Consider the following 18,493-nt stretch of genomic DNA (forward strand, 5'->3'; position numbering starts at 1 on the left):
TAGCAAAACTAGGGAGCACGAACAACACACTTGGATTCCATCAACAACTTCACCATTCTCGCAAAGTCGACCAAGGCTCGAGTATTAGCTTCTGGATAACAACACAAATTGTGTATCCACGTGGTTTACACTTCGTGCACGAACACAACTTCGGTAGCAAAACTAGTGAGCACGAACAACACACCTGGATTCCATCAACAACTTCACCATTCTCGCAAAGTCGACCAAGGCTCGAGTATTAGCTTCTGGATAACAACACAAATTGTGTATCCACGTGGTTTACACTTCGTGCACGAACACAACTACGGTAGCAAAACTAGTGAGCACGAACAACACACTTGGATTCCATCAACAACTTCACCATTCTCGCAAGGTCGACCAAGGCTCGAGTATTAGCTTCTGGATAACAACACAAATTGTGTATCCACGTGGTTTACACTTCGTGCACAAACACAACATCGGTAGCAAAACTAGTGAGCACGAACAACACACCTGGATTCCATGAACAACTTCACCATTGTCGCAAAGTCGACCAACGCTCGAGTATTAGCATCGCGATAACAACACAAATTGTGTATCCACGTGGTTTACACCTCGTGCTCGAACACAACTTCGGTAGCAAAACTAGGGAGCACGAACAACACACCTGGATTCCACGAACAACTTCACCATTCTCGCAAAGTCGACCAAGGCTCGAGTATTAGCTTCGCGATAACAACACAAATTGTGTATCCACGTGGTTTATACTTCGTGCTCGAACACAACTTCGGTAGTTAAACTAGGGAGCACGAACAACACACCTGGATTCCATCAACAACTTCACCATTCTCGCAAAATCGACCAAGGTTCGAGTATTATCTTCTGGATATAACAACACAAGTTGTGTATCCACACGATTTACACTTCGTGCTCGAACACAACTTCGGTAGCAGAAGTAATGAGCCCGAACAATACACGTGGATTCCATCAACAACTTCACCATTCTCGCAAAGTCGACCAAGGTTCGAGTATTATCTTCTCGATATAACAACACAAGTTGTGTATCCACACGATTTACACTTCGTGCTCGAACACAACTTCGGTAGCAGAAGTAATGAGCCCGAACAATACACGTGGATTCCATCAACAACTTCACCATTCTCGCAAAGTCGACCAAGGTTCGAGTATTATCTTCACGATAACAACACAAGTTGTGTATCCACACGATTTACACTTCGTGCTCGAACCCAACTTCGGTAGCAAAACTAGTGAGGACGAACAACACACCTGGATTCCATCAACTACTTCACCATTCTCGCAAAGGTGACCAAGGTTCGAGTATTAGCTTCGCGATAACAACATAAATTGTGTATCAACATGGTTTACACTTCGTGCTCGAACACAACTTCGGTATCAAAACTAGTGAGCACGAACAACACACCTGGATTCCATGAACAACTTTACCATTCTCGCAAATTCGACCAAGGCTCGAGTATTAGCTTCGCGATAACAACACAAATTGTGTATCCACGTGGTTTTCACTTCGTGCTCGAACACAACTTCGGTACCAAAACTAGTGAGCACGAACAACACACTTGGATTCCATCAGCAACTTCACCATTCTTGCAAAGTCGACCAAGGCTCGAGTATTAGCTTCTGGATAACAACACAAATTGTGTATCCACGTGGTTTACACTTCGTGCACGAAAACAACTTCGGTAGCAAAACTAGTGAGCACGAACAACACACCTGGATTCCATCAACAACTTCACCATTCTCGCAAAGTTGACCAAGGCTCGAGTATTAGCTTCTGGATAACAACAGAAATTGTGTATCCACGTGGTTTACACTTCGTGCACGAACACAACTTCGGTAGCAAAACTAGTGAGCACGAACAACACACGTGGATTCCATCAACAACTTCACCATTCTCGCAAAGTCGACCAAGGTTCGAGTATTATCTTCACGATATAACAACACAAGTTGTGTATCCACACGATTTACACTTCGTGCTCGAACACAACTTCGGTAGCAAAACTAGTGAGCACGAACAACACACCTGGATTCCATCAACAACTTCACCATTCTCCCAAAGTCGACCAAGGCTCGAGTATTAGCTTCTGGATAACAACACAAATTGTGTATCCACGTGGTTTACACTTCGTGCACGAACACAACTTCGGTAGGAAAACTAGTGAGCACGAACAACACACTTGGATTCCATCAACAGCTGCACCATTCTCGCAAAGTCGACCAAGGCTCGAGTATTAGCTTCTGGATAACAACACAAATTGTGTATCCACGTGGTTTACACTTCATGCTCGAACACAACTTCGGTAGCAAAACTAGGGAGCACGAACAACACACCTGGATTCCATCAACAACTTCACCATTCTCGCAAAGTCGACCAAGGCTCGAGTATTAGCATCGCGATAACAACACAAATTGTGTATCCACGTGGTTTACACTTCATGCTCGAACACAACTTCGGTAGCAAAACTAGGGAGCACGAACAACACACCTGGATTCCATGAACAACTTCACCATTCTCGCAAAGTCGACCAAGGCTCGAGTATTAGCTTTGCGATAACAACACAAATTTTGTAGAAGCGCAGCTCTGCCTACTGAAGATACTGTAGTAAATACTTCTGCCTTTTTTGTTGTAGTTGACACTATTTGAGTTTGGTTTATGAAATTTCTCTTTGCTTCCACTATAGGTGAGTGATGGAGATTTTAATGGAGCCAATGCAGATGGGCATGATGAGGTTAGCTAAATGTGTTTTAATCATGCTGTTTAAGACAATTCGTAGACTATGCCTCTTGAATTACATACTGCATTCATATTGATTTTTGCATTCTTGACTAAGTTTGACTTGTTTGTGCTGCTGCAGATTAATGCTGACAGTAACGTGAATCTGAAAAGGGTTTATGCAGATAACTACGAATCAACTGAGAGCAATGCTGTCAAGGTATAATAGAAATATTTAGGATAACCTTTAGTTACTTGCTATCACTGTCCACTGCTAATATGGGATGATTTTAGAAGCAACCTGGTTATCCGGTGCACTATTTGGTTTGTGCTATAATTATTCATGGTCTGTCATCTATAGTTCAAATCAAAATTATTTGTCAATGTTAGGAAAAAATATTATGTGCTGATTAAACTGAGTTCAGCCCTTTCCTAGATGTTTCACTTATATGTGCTGATTAAACTGAGTTCAGCCCTTTCCTATAGTTTGGGATTGAAAAACTGAATATAATGTGGTTTGTACATTTGTGATATTTCTATTCATGCACCCTTACTATGTTAAACTTGAGATGATTTGCTTTATTGATGAGTTCTTACCACCAAATTTTGATTCATGCCCTTCATGGATGAAATATTTGGAGAACACAAACAATGTCTTTGAGGTGATTCAATCGTATATTTGCATTAATGGTTTAGTGAAAGGAAATTAATGATTTTAGTTCTACTTGAGAATAAATTTGCAATATAATGAAATCGAACATCTTAATTGGTAACCTAATTGGGCAGAAGGTGTGAGTTAGTTAATCCAGTCCACAGTGAAGACTTCATTGGTAGAATTTGATTATTGTGGACGTAAATAGTGCTAGTATTGTTACATCTATTACTGCCTTTAGTTCTTTACATGGAAACTTAACGAATATGCAATTCTTTGTAGAAAGCACGTGGCAAGAAGTGTACCAAAGAAATGTGTGGTAAAGCTACCAAAGAAGGTAGCAAGGCTTCATCACTGTCAGATAAAGAAGCAATGGTTTGTTAAAAAATAGTACAACCTTTTTTAGATAACAAATTGTGCACTATGCTTTGTTTTACATTGACAATATTTACTATTTTCCTTATCTTAGAAAACGTGGAAGAAAGTTCTAAAACAGAATAGGTCAAAACAGGTATATCCTATACCTTCAGTTTGTATATTTCCTCTCATGTCATTCTTACCTTAATTTATGCAAAGATTATAGTCATGACATTTTCTACTTTTGTTCAAGATGAAGGCAGTCTTATTACTTTCAATGAACAGCAAAGATCAAGTGGTTGCTGTTGGTAATTTAATAAGTAGGAACATGACACATGTGGTTGGAGGTTCTATTCTTGGAGATGAATATTATTGTGTCGTTGTTCATAGTCTTACTGATGCTGCTGAAGATGAAATTTTACCTAGACCATATGACCACATTCGAACATTAGAAGATGCTGTTGGTTGTTGTATTGCTTGGCCCCGTAAACATGTAAGTCTAGTTAATATAAGTGCTGATGTACTTTTTAAAAGTTTTGGATAATGTATATATACCATGGATGATATGTTTTGCAGGTTAAGAGAGTGAAGCACAAGAAGCCCTAGAAGCATGCACCTAGTTGATGTACAGTCAAGTATTTAGTTAGTAGTGATCAGTTTGTTCTTTGAGAACTTTTAGGAAATTATATTTTACTTCCAAATCTATCAGTGCATTGATTTGTTCTATCGTACAATTTAGGATTTGTCTACAAGAATGTTTAAATTTGAAATGAATGCTTGGTGTTCAGTAATGAAGTGTGATTCTCAAAAGTTCAGCTACGTGTATATGGTATTTTCCACTGTCATTGGAAAAACATTTATTATATTTCAATGTCTCAAGGCAGTGATTGTAATAAAATAAATAAGCAAAATACCGCACTAAACATATGCGCGTGAATAAATATATTAACGTTAGGTCTATAATGCAAATATGATGTTGTAGAGACATTATATAATATCACTAGAATAATGCCTCTACACTTATTTGAACATACTGATTTAAGTGTCTCTACATTTGTACAGACATTTTATATGACATTATGAAATGTCTCTTAAGCTTTGAGATGCATAAAGCAACCGTATTAAACAAGTGCCACTAGATTTGTTTAGACAAAGTACAGCGTCTCTATATAAAAATGCCACTTATCTTGTAGACATTTTAGGGACTGCCACTACCTTCATAGAGACAATGCACAGGACGACAATGTAGCTAGTGGCATAAAAAAGTGCCTCTACTATACAATGAAAATGTCTCTATGGACTAATTGTGTTGTAGAGCAGCTGCTGTTGATGTTGGTCTTGACTCTGCACCTGTTGCTGCTGCGGCACATCCTGCACTTGCTGCTGGACCACCTCTTCCTGCTCTGGTTGCTCGTCGATTGGATATAGGTTATCGGCAACTTGTGTGTCTGTTCTGATAAATACATCCAGGCCGCCGGTTGGTACTTGCGCCGTCCTACTGTTCTGTATGGCGTCAATGGCTCGTGTCTGTTCCGATAAATTCATTCGGGCCGCCGGTTGGTACTTGCGCCGTCCTACTGTTCTGTATGGCGTCAATGGCTCGTTGACATAACAGTTGTTGTTTGTCAACGACCATCCTGAATTGTCCTCAATCTCGGCTGCGCATTCCTTAGCCTGCTTGTCGTACTCTTGAATGGACTGTACCAGGCCTACCCTCTGCTCCTCAGGCAACAATTGAAGGTGAGCCCCAATTATGGATGACATGTTAGGGAATGTATATGATGGCGCCCTAATTAATCCAAACGATGGGATACCCCGCTGGCGTTGGGTTTGATGGCATAGCATGTTGTATCAATTGAGCGCAGCTGCAAGTATAACTCAGCACCACATAAAAAAATAAACTACATACAACCCCAAAGAAAAAAAATAAACAGCTACGTGTTATTGATTAAAAAATCAATCCATGTACATTTTTATGATGAAAAGTATGGGATTGGCATAAAACAACGAATAAGCATGATTATGACAGACGACAAAACAAAAGAATGTAATACCAAACGAACTTACCAGGAGGTTCCCGAACATCGGTGCTCCTGCGTCGGCCGAATCGCAGTCCGCCACGACAAGCTGCTCAACTATATACTTTGTATACATGTGTATGCGCGGCGTGAACATCATGTCCATAGCTATGTCTTGTGGTGGGAGTAAATTATCCACATACAACACCTGCGCCACAAAAAATTGGTAAGAAACACTTTTGATTGCGGCTGGATTGTAAGCACAAAAAAACCAGGAATAGAACAATGATCGATTTGTGGGTAGTGGAGTGCTTACCGCCATGAAGATAACGCACGAGGTTATCGACGAACCAGGGGTCCGGCGCCAACACCTTACGTTGTCTCTAATAGCTTCAAAAACAGCCTTGGACCAATCAATCGAAGCCACCCTCTCAAGATCGGATGCAACCCACACATCGCTCTTCGGAACGTAAAAATCGGTTATCGGTAATAGAAGCTTCAACATCATCACCATGATGAAGAAACGTACAACCTCGGGATCGTCTGGCCGGCTCTTTAAAGCTTGGATCATGTGTTTCGCAGCAATGTGACTTTTCGAAGGAAACCCCAACTCTTGTGTGATGCTATCGTGGACGAGTCGCAATACCTGGTTGGATGGGATAGAAATCCTTCCCCTTAGAGGTGTGCCCATCACAAGGTGAACTTCGCGGGGTGTGATTTGGATCTTCCTTACGTCGTCTAATGATAGACACATTGTGTCGGGGTCGATGTTGTCCATCAACCATCGTATGAGATCTGGCTTCTCGAGACTTGATAAGCTCATGAAAGCCAATGCATCGAGGCCAATCTCCTCCAGCTTCTCATGATGCGTCTCATGACGCGTGGGAGACAGAGCACAACAAGCTTCAAACTCTATTGCGGCACTACAATGGGTAAGATTTGCCTGTTTCATGACCAACCCCAGCCTGCAAGTGAATCAAATGAAAAAATTGTTAAATCACTACGGGTTTATATTGGCATACATATGTGGTGGTGCATCCATAAAAAAACAGATATCACATAAACAAAAAAAATAGGAAACATGTAATGAAATAAAAAACTGAATGAGGTTGGTTGCGTTTTCTACCGGTTAACGTTTTACTCAATATACCAGACAAAATTCCAATGGACATCGCTCCAAAAAGAAAAAGGTTCGTAAATGTATGGAGAGGCAGTGCTTACATCATCAGAAGGTTCGGAACCACAGGACGATGAAGAACGGCGAGGCTGTTTAGGCTTCCTCTAAACACTGTCACCCGAACCCTTTGAAGACAACTGTCCACCGCTATCCGCTGTTTCTGGCAGCACTACCTCGCATTCATTCTGCGAGTCGGGGAACCGGATCCTTTTCACCCTCTCCGGCATTTTTCCCGTAACCTTCATTACAGGACAGCTATACAAACCGAAAAATATGAACTAAGGGTTAAACCGTAGTTCTTATATGAACTTGGGAAATACCATCAGATGTGGGCGACAACGTCGAGGTGGGAGGAGAGTGAGAAAAACACATAACCTTGAGAGCAGCACTGATTGATCTGATTACGAACACGGGGCTAGGTGAAATGCAGCGGTCGCCGACGATTGCCTAGATAGGAATGTGTGGGGGTGGTTGTTTTTGCACTGAATAGCAATAGAGACGAACTGCCCCGAAAAAAGTGGTGGGAGGCAATAAATCTGGCAATTTTTTGATGTGACTAAATCCAGAAGATTCATTACTACCGGAGAAAATGGCTATATTCTAAATTATACGGCCTTCAGTATCAAGTTAAAATTTAACTTCCAACTAGGGGTGGATAACGAGCTGGCTCGGCTCGGCTCATTACAAAGCTCGAGCTGGCTCGTTAGGCTCGTGAGCCATGCATGAAAGTTAACCTAAACAATTTTTCAATAGATTATACAAGCAAATTTTCAGTTCAAACGTGCAAATCATATGAAATTGTATCTAAATATTAAAGTTTGAACCAACAAATCACATGGTGAACCTATGAAGTACTGAACACATGCATTTCGGGATGAAATCAATGAACGTCAGCGAATCGCATATCTTTGGTCTAGATCGTTAGGCTCACGAGCCAGCTCGAGCTGGCTCGTTATCTATAACGAGCTAAAATGCTAGCTTGGCTCATTAGAAAAATGAAACGAGCCAAACCAAATTTATCACGAGTCGAGCGAACTAACGAGCCACGAGTATTTCTGTCCACCCCTACTTCCAACCCTCAGTACCAGTTTCTCCCAATATACGTTAGTCAAAATTTAACTTGCGATATAACCTGTCTGTGCACGCTTGTATACTTACGTGTCCTCTAATTAAAAAATAACTCACAATTTATTGTTTGGTTGGGCAACTGTTAAAAGTTAAAAATTAGCTCTTGCGTGTGCCACATCATGTCGCATCCACGTCGATACGACACGATCCTGAGTTAAAAAATTGCTTACTATTTGCAGGTATGAAACACTTGTCGTGGGTTAAAATTAATTTATGTTGTCGTGGGACGCTGTGGTGGATTCATAAAAGGTATGAAGTTAATTTTTAACTCAGATTGTCAACGAGCGCGGGGTGGAGGATATGGGTGGAGGGGGTGGTCAGGTTGTGGGGCCAGGGGCCTGGTGATGAATCGCACGCTGTGCTGTGTAGCACGCGCACACACACAGTTTGCGTACAAATTTAAAAATAAACTAAAATTGTATTAGCCTGGTAAAAAAAAAGTTTGCCCCTAGTTAGAAAAGGAAAGAAAACAAACTGGTAAAGCAAAACATTCTGATCGGTTGACGTGTGGTAGACATTTGCGACCGTTCGCCCCCTAGCCCTTTCACAACCTCGGTGTTGTTACTTCCGTTTCATATTATAATATTTTTTTCACTTACTTAGATTCATATGTGCACCAACGAATCTTAATATATATATTGATACAGATGAGTTTATATAAACCTAAAAAACTTTATATTATGGAACAGATAAAGTGCATACTAAGGAGAGGACCGACCATTCCGCTAATTAAACAGAACCAGAGATAGGATATCCACCAGACGAAGGGGTTAAAGCAAAACAAGTACATCAAACATGAAAAAATTAATCAAGAAATGCATCATTTACTCTTAACAATTGTCAACTTCCCTTTAGAAATTTGCCGGATTGGCAACTTATTACCTCTTCGCCTCTCTGTTTAGCACTAAAATGAAAAAAAAAGAGGGGGGGGGGGGAGCAAATCGTACAAAAGGCTATACTGCATGGTTTCCCGGGATCTCTCACCCACAAAAATGGGCTAAAAAGGCTTATAAGTAGATCCTATTCCCAGTGTAACTGGAACGGAACGAACAAGAAAAATAACAGAGGCTTATAATCCAAAAACCAGGTTGATGTATGTCTATGTGCTTCAGTTGTTCGTGACCATGCTGGAATTATACAAAATGATACTTCACCGGTGTGTGCATTGTTTGAGCACATCACAATAACAACTTTTGATGATCTTTAACTTCACAATAACATTGAAGTTGGATTCTCGATATAGCCCTTGAATGCTTTCAGAAATTCTGCACCAATTGCACCTAGAATAAAGCACACATCAACAAAAGTTAACTTTCGCCCATTATATACGAAGCCATCATTGATTCAGATAATAAGATTTAAAGGCATACCATCAATAACTCTGTGATCACAGCTCATTGTTGCCGACATAAAGGAACCAAACTCATATTGACCATTGGTGCTGCCAGGTATCACCCTCTGCTCAGCTGCCCAAGCAAAAAAAAATGTCGTTGAGATTAAAATGATGCCCTATGGGCTATGGAGAGACTGAACGAGCACGACTAAGTGAATGGGCCTGCCTAGCTTGAGTCTAGTAGAATACAGGAACAAAAGGCCCTATAACCCCTGTTTACGGAAAGCAGCTAAACACTACTATAAAGTATAAAAGTAATAGGTTAGAGAAACTTGGAAAATATTCTTTTAAAAGTACACGAAAAGAAATTCAGATAAATAAAGAATACTAAGCTATTTTTATAGTGTAAGCTAGTGGCAACAAAGCGCAGAGAAAGAAGTGTTGCATGAGTTGTTACCAGAACCAATGGCCAAGATTGCAGACTGGGGAGGATTAATGATGGCACAAAATTGTTTAATTCCAAAGGGACCTCCCAAGTTTGATATGGTGAATGTACCTCCCTGAAAACTCAGCACAAAATTGTCAAGGAAAGATGCTGCTGCCTCATGCAAAATTAGCTTTATACAAACCATATACCTCATAATCTTCTGGTTTCAAGCTGTTGTCCCTTGATCTTTGAGCCAACTGCTTCACCTCCTCAGCAATTGCACCAAGTCCCTTCTTGTCTGCGTCCTGCAACACAAGCACAAGTTAGAAACATTGTTTGTGTTATTAGACAAGTTTAGATTACTAACCCTAATTACTGGAACAAACAGTCCATGCTCAGTCTGTACAGCGATATTGATATTCACGTTGTGGTATCTGCATGAGAAATAAATGTCATAATCACCTTTCTTGCCAATAGAAACTGTAGTCCCAGGATAAATGCCTGATCAGAACTTACTGGCGGATAAAATCATTCATCCAGGAGCTATTACACTGAGGGACCTTTCGAAGAGCCAGAGCTGCAGCCTGTACATCAAATTAAGATAAATTCAGAACTGAATGTCAGAAGAAAATGAACAGAGATGAATATACATAGGCAGAATCTGCAATAGCCTAGTGGCTGGTACTTGGTAGACATAAGAAACCACATTAACCAAAACACAGAAAATTACCTTTATAACAAGATCATTAATAGATATCTTCTTACCACCAGAAGACTCCTGCACTGGATTCAGTTCCCCTCGCAACCTGGATTAGATTAAAATAAAGATTCATTTTAAAAGAAAAGCTAGAAAATCAGAATGGACTTAGAACGTAAACATTACTACACAATTAGGATTCAACATACTTGATAAGGTTATCAACACGTGTGTCAACTGTCAAGTAATAATGTGGAATTGTTTGCTTGGAGCTTAGCAGGCGGTTTGCGGTAACCTGGACAGAATAGAAGTTACAAACACTATCAGAACAATAACATCGCCTAAAAAACAACTTTCTGTATCATTGAAATTACCTTTCTTATCTGTGTATTGGGAACATCAGTGTAACTTAGCCCTGGAGCCACAAGAGCTTCCTTTCTGCCACCCTTAGCTACAGAAGTTTGGTTAATAAGAAAATTATCATCATATGCTGTTTGAATTCTCACAGGTAGAATAATATAGCAGAACAAAATCTTATACGCACAAACCACACAATTTAAACTTGGAAGACTCAAACAAATTACATCAATATTATGTTCTTTAGATCAACCAGGATGGTGCTACTAAAACAACAAAGTTATTAAGTATTCAAACACATTCTGTGAGGAAAAGGTAAGCCAATACAATGAAGTGGACAAGCAAGCAAAACAGAAAATGTTTTTTTTTTCCTGATAACTTGGTAGGTCAATAGGTAACTGGATATTTTAACAAGTGATAAAGTAGAGCAAATCACAAAATGGAGTATATATAATACACATTAATGTATGTCAGGATGTGATTACTTTAGAAGTTAGAATGGGATTGCCCCTAAACATAAAGATTAACATCAACGAAGTGTATTCAGATCAATCATAAGTAGACAGCTGTTTACTTATCATTGACCCTAAAAGATTGCTACTATACAGGGACATGACCAGAGAAAGGCAAAAACAAGGAATTGCAAGGGAAGAAAGTAAGCTTTATTCAAGGGGAGTGCCATAATACATATAATTTTAGTTACAAGAAGTTTACACAGCTTTTCTTCTACTAACATGTTTTTCCACTTGTCCACTAGGATTAAAATTGGATGGTGAGAGAAATATATATAAAATATGTAGTACACGGATAAAATTATAACCGAAACCTAACTGCTCTTGAAAGTACAGTCATAAACACAGAACATATGCATGCACAATTCAAGTGTTCTATAGAATCCCAAGCAGCTACAGTTCATACATTAAACAAGATGACGAGCAACAATGGAAAGACATCTCAAGAAAATGACACTAAGAGTTCATCATAATTCACAACTAGCATGAGATGACAACATTAATAGCCAGTGAAGTGATCTTGTTAAAAACAATTATCTAATGGCCATTGTTTAATGCCGAGTCAACTAGTCAATTCTAAATTTCTTCATAGAGTTCATTCTGGGGAGAAGCGAGTATAGGAGAAAGTGGCATACCCAAGTAATCTTCAACGTCCGCCTTCAAAATACGCCCATCAGGACCAGTTCCCTTTACACTCGACAGTGGGACCTGTTTTAGGCAGCACAATGAACTATGTTACAATAACAGTTAGCATGTAACAACTTAGACAGCTGACATAAAAGAAACTTACATTGTTGTCTTCCGCCAGTTTTCTAGCTAGAGGGCTGGAGAATATTCGATCTCCTGGTCGCGAAGCTTCTTTGGTCTTTGGGGCCTTTGGCTCAGGTGCCTTAGGAATCTCTTTCTCCTCAACCTTTGGCTCTGTAGGCTCTGTAGGTTCAGAAGGAGCGACTGGTGCAGCTGAAGCTGAAGTTGAAGGTTTATAATCCTTAAACTTCTCAATGTCACCCTCTTCTTCTACGGTTACAGCAATAATCTAAAACAAACAGTGTAGTAGACCATTATTCAACAAAGAATATGTCTGCACAACTTATAGCCTGAGGCATTTGTAATAACCATATTAGTAAATATATAGTCATAAGTTGATTGTTCAACAATGTACCTCGCCAACTTTGATCTCTTTGGCACCATCTCCATGAATGATCTTAGCAAGATAGCCCTCTTCCATGCACTCCATTTCTACGGTAGCTTTATCCTAGTCAGCAGAAATTCATTCGAAAGATATTTAGCTTCGACTGTAGCTTAAATAACTGAAAATAATTGAGAGCATTACTTAAGATAAGTATTAACTAAAATATGCCATGCAACCTTAGAGATTAGAAAACTTACCGTCTCTACTTCGCAGAGAACTTCACCAGGTGAGACCTTATCGCCTTCCTTCTTCAGCCATCTTGCAATGTTCCCCTACAACAATATAAGTGTAAGGTGTAATACGTTACATGCAATGCAATGAATAAAAATAACCGATGCTATGACATTCATAAGTCATACTAAAAATAATTGGTAGCAGATACCTCAGTCATTGTAGGAGAGAGTGATGGCATCCCTATTTCCTGATGTGGTGGCAGGCCTGAAATAAATAAATTATGTCAAACTTTAGAAATAAGATACTAATACAGAGCTATATGGATTATGGAATCGCTGATTGGAGCTATGTGCCTATGTAGACAATTTTAACATAGTAACCAAAGCAATGGGGGATGTGGAATGGAATTCAAATAAACTTGTTTTTAAGCAGATAAAGTATATGCTTTAATATCACTAGGGGCTTGTTTGGTAAATGGGATTCGGAAGAGATATCTCATCCACCAGGGTAAGATTGAATCCTAGTCGTATATTCTTTTCACCTCATTTAATCCTAACCATCCATTCATTTGCATTTCCCAATCCTGCCTCCTGTGACCCATTTGCCAAACAAGAGCTAGCTGAATGCCTGTGCTTTTTGACAGATAAAAATTTATATTATAATATTTCCTAAATTAAATAAATATTGTTTTCAGTAAATGTGTTGCACATCTTTTACAGTGGAAAAAATCTCCAAAAAGTAGTGGAATACAGCATCAAATGCATGTAAAAATGAGTACTTGGGAAGACATAATACAATAAGGAAAATTGATAGTAAAAAGAAAATAACCGTAGCAGACAATTTTGTACATAAGCAACCACAAGAACTAATACAATAGTTTGGACTGGAAATTATTAATATATCAACAGCAAACTATTTTTGCAAGAAACTCATATTGTAAAACAATAGATGGCAATAAAGAATGACTGCACAACTACTTTGCAATATCTTTGTTATTTTATGATGTTATTGTAATTAAAGGGCATAAATACACATAAGAGGGAAAGTACCTGTACTGGTTGAGAAAGATCTTGCTGAAGCCACTTGTCCACTGGAAAAGAAACAGGGAAAGAAACGAGTGCATTACAAAGACACCGTGCAAAACAGAGCATCTATCAGGCATATCTATTAGGAAAACACTATTAGGATAGGACAATGAGAATCCCAATCACATCCGCAGGATTGAATTTTGTTCTTGAGTAAATGAGATTGCAATTTAGACACATCACTAAAATGTGGGGAGCTGGAGAGGCATGATTCAGGGACCTTACAAAATATAACAGTAATTATTTTTATGGTTTATCTTAGCCAACAACATGAGACTGAATGGTGAAATATCATTGGCTCTTATTCACTTGTTTTAGGGGTGGTTCGCTAATTCAATGTGTTCTGACACAACCACATAAGCTAACAATAGCATAGCACAAAATAATACATACCACGACAACGAACTGTTGGGACCAATAATAATGTTCAGCATACAGTTTCTAGGTGATGTTTTCAAAATGTAGCTTCCATTTAGTCCTCCTAGTGACACCTGAAAGACAAAATGACAAACTAGAAAATCAGGACAAGACAAGAAGGATCTCAATAAAGAGGGATATATTTCAAGAAGGTGACCTTGGACCTCTCGAGCTCTTTCCCAGGTTGCTGGCACTGAGGGCATCTGGCACCTCCAATTCTTTTCTCAACACCTGCAGAAACCAAAAGCACTAAATTATTAATGCTGACAATGGCTTAATGTGGCATCCAATCAAGAAGGTGAACCTCTCACTGTACAAATAAACTCCCACATGAACAGAAATGGACAATTGAACTTTTGACCCTGTTTTGAAGCCTAACTAACAATTTGACCCTATCTTTCAAGTTTGCTTATTTGACCCTTATTTTCAAAAACGAAGTGACCATTTAGCCCTATTTGATCACACCGTTAGGAATGCATTTAGAAAAATGCAGGAAATGGTATTAGAGAAGAAAGAAGACTGAAATGCCCTTGGGATATTAACGACATACATCTCTGGGTTTTGCCCCCTGTCTCAGCTCCTTGGAGGTCACGAGCTCGCATACTCTCGTCAGTGCCAAGGGCGTGCTTGGGAAGGGAGGTGGAGGCATGCGCTCATCACGGAAGGAAGCTGACGCTGGGAGGGAGCCGCAGTTCGCTGGCATGGGTAGAGAAGCGAAGGCAGTGCCATGCGCGGAAGGAGGCTACCGTGTGGAGGGAGGCACGTGAGCTTGCGGCAGGTGCAGAGGAAGGTGCAACTCGCCAGAGCATGGAGGGAGGCAGCGGCCGTTGCCCTGCGCGGAAAGATTATAACTAGTCCATCCATGGAGGGAGTCACTTGAACTCCCCAGCAGGCGCGGAGGAAGACGCATCTCGCCGGTGTGGGGTGTGGGGAGGGAGGCACACTTGCCTGCACAGATGTATGTGTGCTGTTGGCCATAAAAGTGTGCTCTGAGATTGATTTTGTTGGAAATAAATTAACTATGTTGTGTGTTTGCTTTAAGCCCATAAATTCAGGACAGATGCTTTCCAAATTGTCAAAATTTAAACCAAATTTGTTAAAAAAGAATTTCAAATTGACGTCAAGTTTTTCAAAAAAAAATCAAATTTATGTCAAATTTGTCAAAACTTGTCAACAGTAAGTCAAATCTGTTAAATCTAAAACAAATTCATCACATATCTTAGTCAAAATTTTCCACATGTCATATATGCTAAAGTGCACAAAGTTGGCCGGAATACAAGAAAAAAATGATAAAGCAGGGTTAAATTAGCAAAGGCATAAACGCCTTTTTTGCCTGAGTTAACACTGTTAGGTTGCTTTCACGGAATAAGGCAAAATCTGATGTTCGTTTATGAAAAGCAGGGTCAAATGAGAAAACTTGAAAAAACAGGGACAAAATGGTAGTTAGGCTTCAAAACAGGGTTGAATACACATTATTGCCCCCAACAAAAATAACTACCATCTGAAGACAAAATGAGTGTACCTAGACTTGTCAATGAAACATCACATAATTAAAAACAATAATATCATCTCAGGAAGCCAAAACATGTTTAGTCAAATGTAAAAAAAAAATTAAAAAAAAGGTAGTGGAGGTAATGTCAGGAAATGAGGAAAAAATCAGATTGGTTTGTACTTCTGTTATAACATCTTTTTTGTACAGATGTAATCAAGTGATAATATGCCTATTAGATTACAGACCACTAATAATATATAATTATTTAATGCCTCGGGGGATCCAGGAGTACTCACAACTGTGAAACCAAACGTTTTACACCTAATTGCTGGTTTTTTATCAGCTTCGATTATACAGGAAAAAAAAAAGACACAGAACTGCATGATTAAAAGCAGCAGAGAGACACTTTATGAAAGAAATAAAAGTATTTGCTAACTACCACAGCAATTAGTCATTTAGAAGGGCATCTGCAGTTAAGTAGAACAAACAGGTTGCATGGGCAATTAGTTGAGAAATACACGCCGTTAAAATAAAATGATAAAAGATAGATAGCACTACCATTTCCCTTTGTGGGTAAGGAACCAGAAGCAGCGGAGAAGTAGCGCACAATACCAGAACGCTCAGAGTCTAGAGCATTGTATAAACCCCGCAGCTGCAGTAAGGAAGATTGAAATGTTATTGGGAGTAAAAGAATGAAGTATTCCGTAATACAATGAAGTACTCCCTCGGTCCCAAAACAAATCAACTTTTTAGTTTTTAGATACAATGTTTAACCTTCGTCTTATTAAAAAAAATTTACGATTAATAATTTTATTTTTATGAGATGATAAAATATGAGTAGTACTCTACGTGTGACTAATTTTTTAAAAATTTCTTAAATTTTTTCTTTCAAATAAGACGGATGATCAAATGCTCAACATAAAAACAGAAAAGTTGGTATTTTATAGGACGGAGGAAGTAAGAAACAACCGAGCGCCTGTGACTACATCTGTTCAAAGCAATCACTCGTATCTCAGTAAATCTGTTCAAACCATGACAAATTGCTAGCGCAGAAACAATTCTTTCCCGCGGCAGTAAAGCAATAAACCTTCCGATCGATCAAATCAGGAAAATTACTCGTCAATTCGCACTAATTCGCACAGATGAGAACACAAGGAAATCCAGGAGTGATCTCTGGCAGGAAAATTCAACGACGAGCAGCGCTGACCAGAAGGGCCAGAAAAGACAGATCCGTTGGTTTTTCCAGCATGTTGGGATGGGAGACGAATGCGCAGGATGCCGGAGGCAGAGAGAGACGAACCTTGCGGGAGTGGCGGACGAGCTGCGCGGAAGACATGGCGAAGGGACGCGGCAATGGGCGTGGCTAGGCTTTGTCTCGATCGAAGATTGTTGGCGCCGGACCGACGAGGGTTGTCTCCTTTGCCGCCGTCGCGGTGGCGGCGCTGGATCGAGGGCAGAGTCTGAGCTTCTTCTTGGCTGGCTGCGCTTCTCCCGGCTAGGTCGAGGCAGATGGGGAAGGTAAGAGAATTTTCGGTATTTGCCATCTAATTCGCATCATTTTGATTTACCATTCAGTTCGCAATGTTTCAAATTTTATATCAAAATATAAATATTTTCTACTGATTCACATAATTTCAATTATTTCAATGACTTTAGAGCCACTTATGTACTTAGAAAGGTAATCTAATTAATTTAAAATTCAAAAATTGATCACAAAACAACTAAAAAGAACATTTTAACATCTCCATAATCTATGCTAAATAACCTAACATATTTATATTTTGAAATTGAGAAAAACCCTTTTTACCACTTTCACTATATTTTTCTATTTTATCTCATTTTCTCTTCATTTCTTTTCTCATACCACATAACACTATTGTTTTACTCATAGTACTCAACGTGAGAAAGATGTTGAGTACCAGCGCTGCTCCACTCATCACTTTCGTGTCTTTTAGTCTGCGAGCATGCTGCAGGCAAAACACATCAACACATGCTTGCCGTCGAAGCAGCCCCCATTAGACGCGCCATGACAAACACATAGAACCTCCAAGGCACGCAACTACCTCCATGTACCCCCACCATGGCTCATTGTTGCTGTCAGTCTCTGCTCTTGCTATTGCACAAAGCTGGGCACTCCACGACGCCATCGCCATGTTGAGTCCATCCACAATAACGTCACCAATACCCAATTTCTTCCTATCATTGTTGGTATTTGTGAAGCTAAAAGTTCTTGTACCTAGCTTTGTCTCGTTTCGGTTGTATAGGAAGCTAGTATTGGGATAAGATTTGGTGCGGGACAAGAGGAAAGATGTTATGGGATATGCTTTGGAACCTACTGTTGTAATAGCCTCATGTTCTATGGCATGTTGAAGCAATGCAAGGAGTTAGACAAGGGGGCAATTACCTAGTTTTGCTTAGTGAGATGTGGTGTTAGTGGGGAGAGGTCGACGAAGTACCGAAGGAAATCCACCTCAGCATTGGGGAAGGCCGGCAAAGAGATGAGGGAGGGGACGGTGACGCAACGCGGTTAGTAGGGAGATAGAGAAGAGATCAATTGATTTGCTTTACGTCTACTCAACACATAAGTACGATCATGGTGTCGCCGTTCCTCACGCTCCTTTTGTTAACGCTTGAGCTTGTCGCAGAGGTTGAACTCTTTTTTGTGGCATAGCTGCTCCTGCTCGGTTTCGAGTGGCTGACGTTGTTTCTCTAGTCGACGTTGTTTGCCATCTAGGTGGCGTCATTTC

The 18,493-nt window shown here is 39.8% G+C and overlaps 1 protein-coding gene across 1 annotated transcript; it reads right to left on the minus strand.

Annotated features, from left to right (window-relative positions):
* Positions 1 to 8,963: 8,963 nt before the first annotated feature.
* On the minus strand, positions 8,964 to 17,259 carry LOC102713977 (dihydrolipoyllysine-residue acetyltransferase component 3 of pyruvate dehydrogenase complex, mitochondrial-like). The gene is made up of 19 exons (XM_006664777.3): positions 17,047 to 17,259; positions 16,305 to 16,398; positions 14,412 to 14,485; positions 14,231 to 14,328; positions 13,802 to 13,842; positions 12,961 to 13,016; positions 12,776 to 12,850; positions 12,549 to 12,641; positions 12,177 to 12,422; positions 12,022 to 12,094; positions 10,892 to 10,968; positions 10,727 to 10,812; positions 10,551 to 10,626; positions 10,337 to 10,404; positions 10,188 to 10,254; positions 10,030 to 10,125; positions 9,851 to 9,953; positions 9,431 to 9,526; positions 8,964 to 9,340 (listed from the first exon to the last, which is right to left on the minus strand). The coding sequence occupies exons 1-19, from the start codon at positions 17,080 to 17,082 to the stop codon at positions 9,270 to 9,272; spliced, it is 1,626 nt and encodes a 541-aa protein (XP_006664840.1). The 5' UTR covers positions 17,083 to 17,259; the 3' UTR covers positions 8,964 to 9,269.
* Positions 17,260 to 18,493: the final 1,234 nt, after the last annotated feature.

Source organism: Oryza brachyantha, chromosome 7 (assembly GCF_000231095.2).
Source record: "Oryza brachyantha chromosome 7, ObraRS2, whole genome shotgun sequence".
NCBI classification, from domain to species: Eukaryota; Viridiplantae; Streptophyta; class Magnoliopsida; order Poales; family Poaceae; genus Oryza; species Oryza brachyantha.

Coding starts and splice junctions, on each gene's coding strand:
- LOC102713977 (XM_006664777.3), bottom strand. CDS start 17,082: ATGTCTTCCGCGCAGCTCGTCCGCCACTCCCGCAAG. Junction 13,017..13,801: donor ATCTTTCTCAACCAGTACAG/GTACTTTCCCTC, acceptor TATTTATTTCAG/GCCTGCCACCACATCAGGAA. Junction 10,627..10,726: donor CGTGTTGATAACCTTATCAA/GTATGTTGAATC, acceptor AATCTAATCCAG/GTTGCGAGGGGAACTGAATC.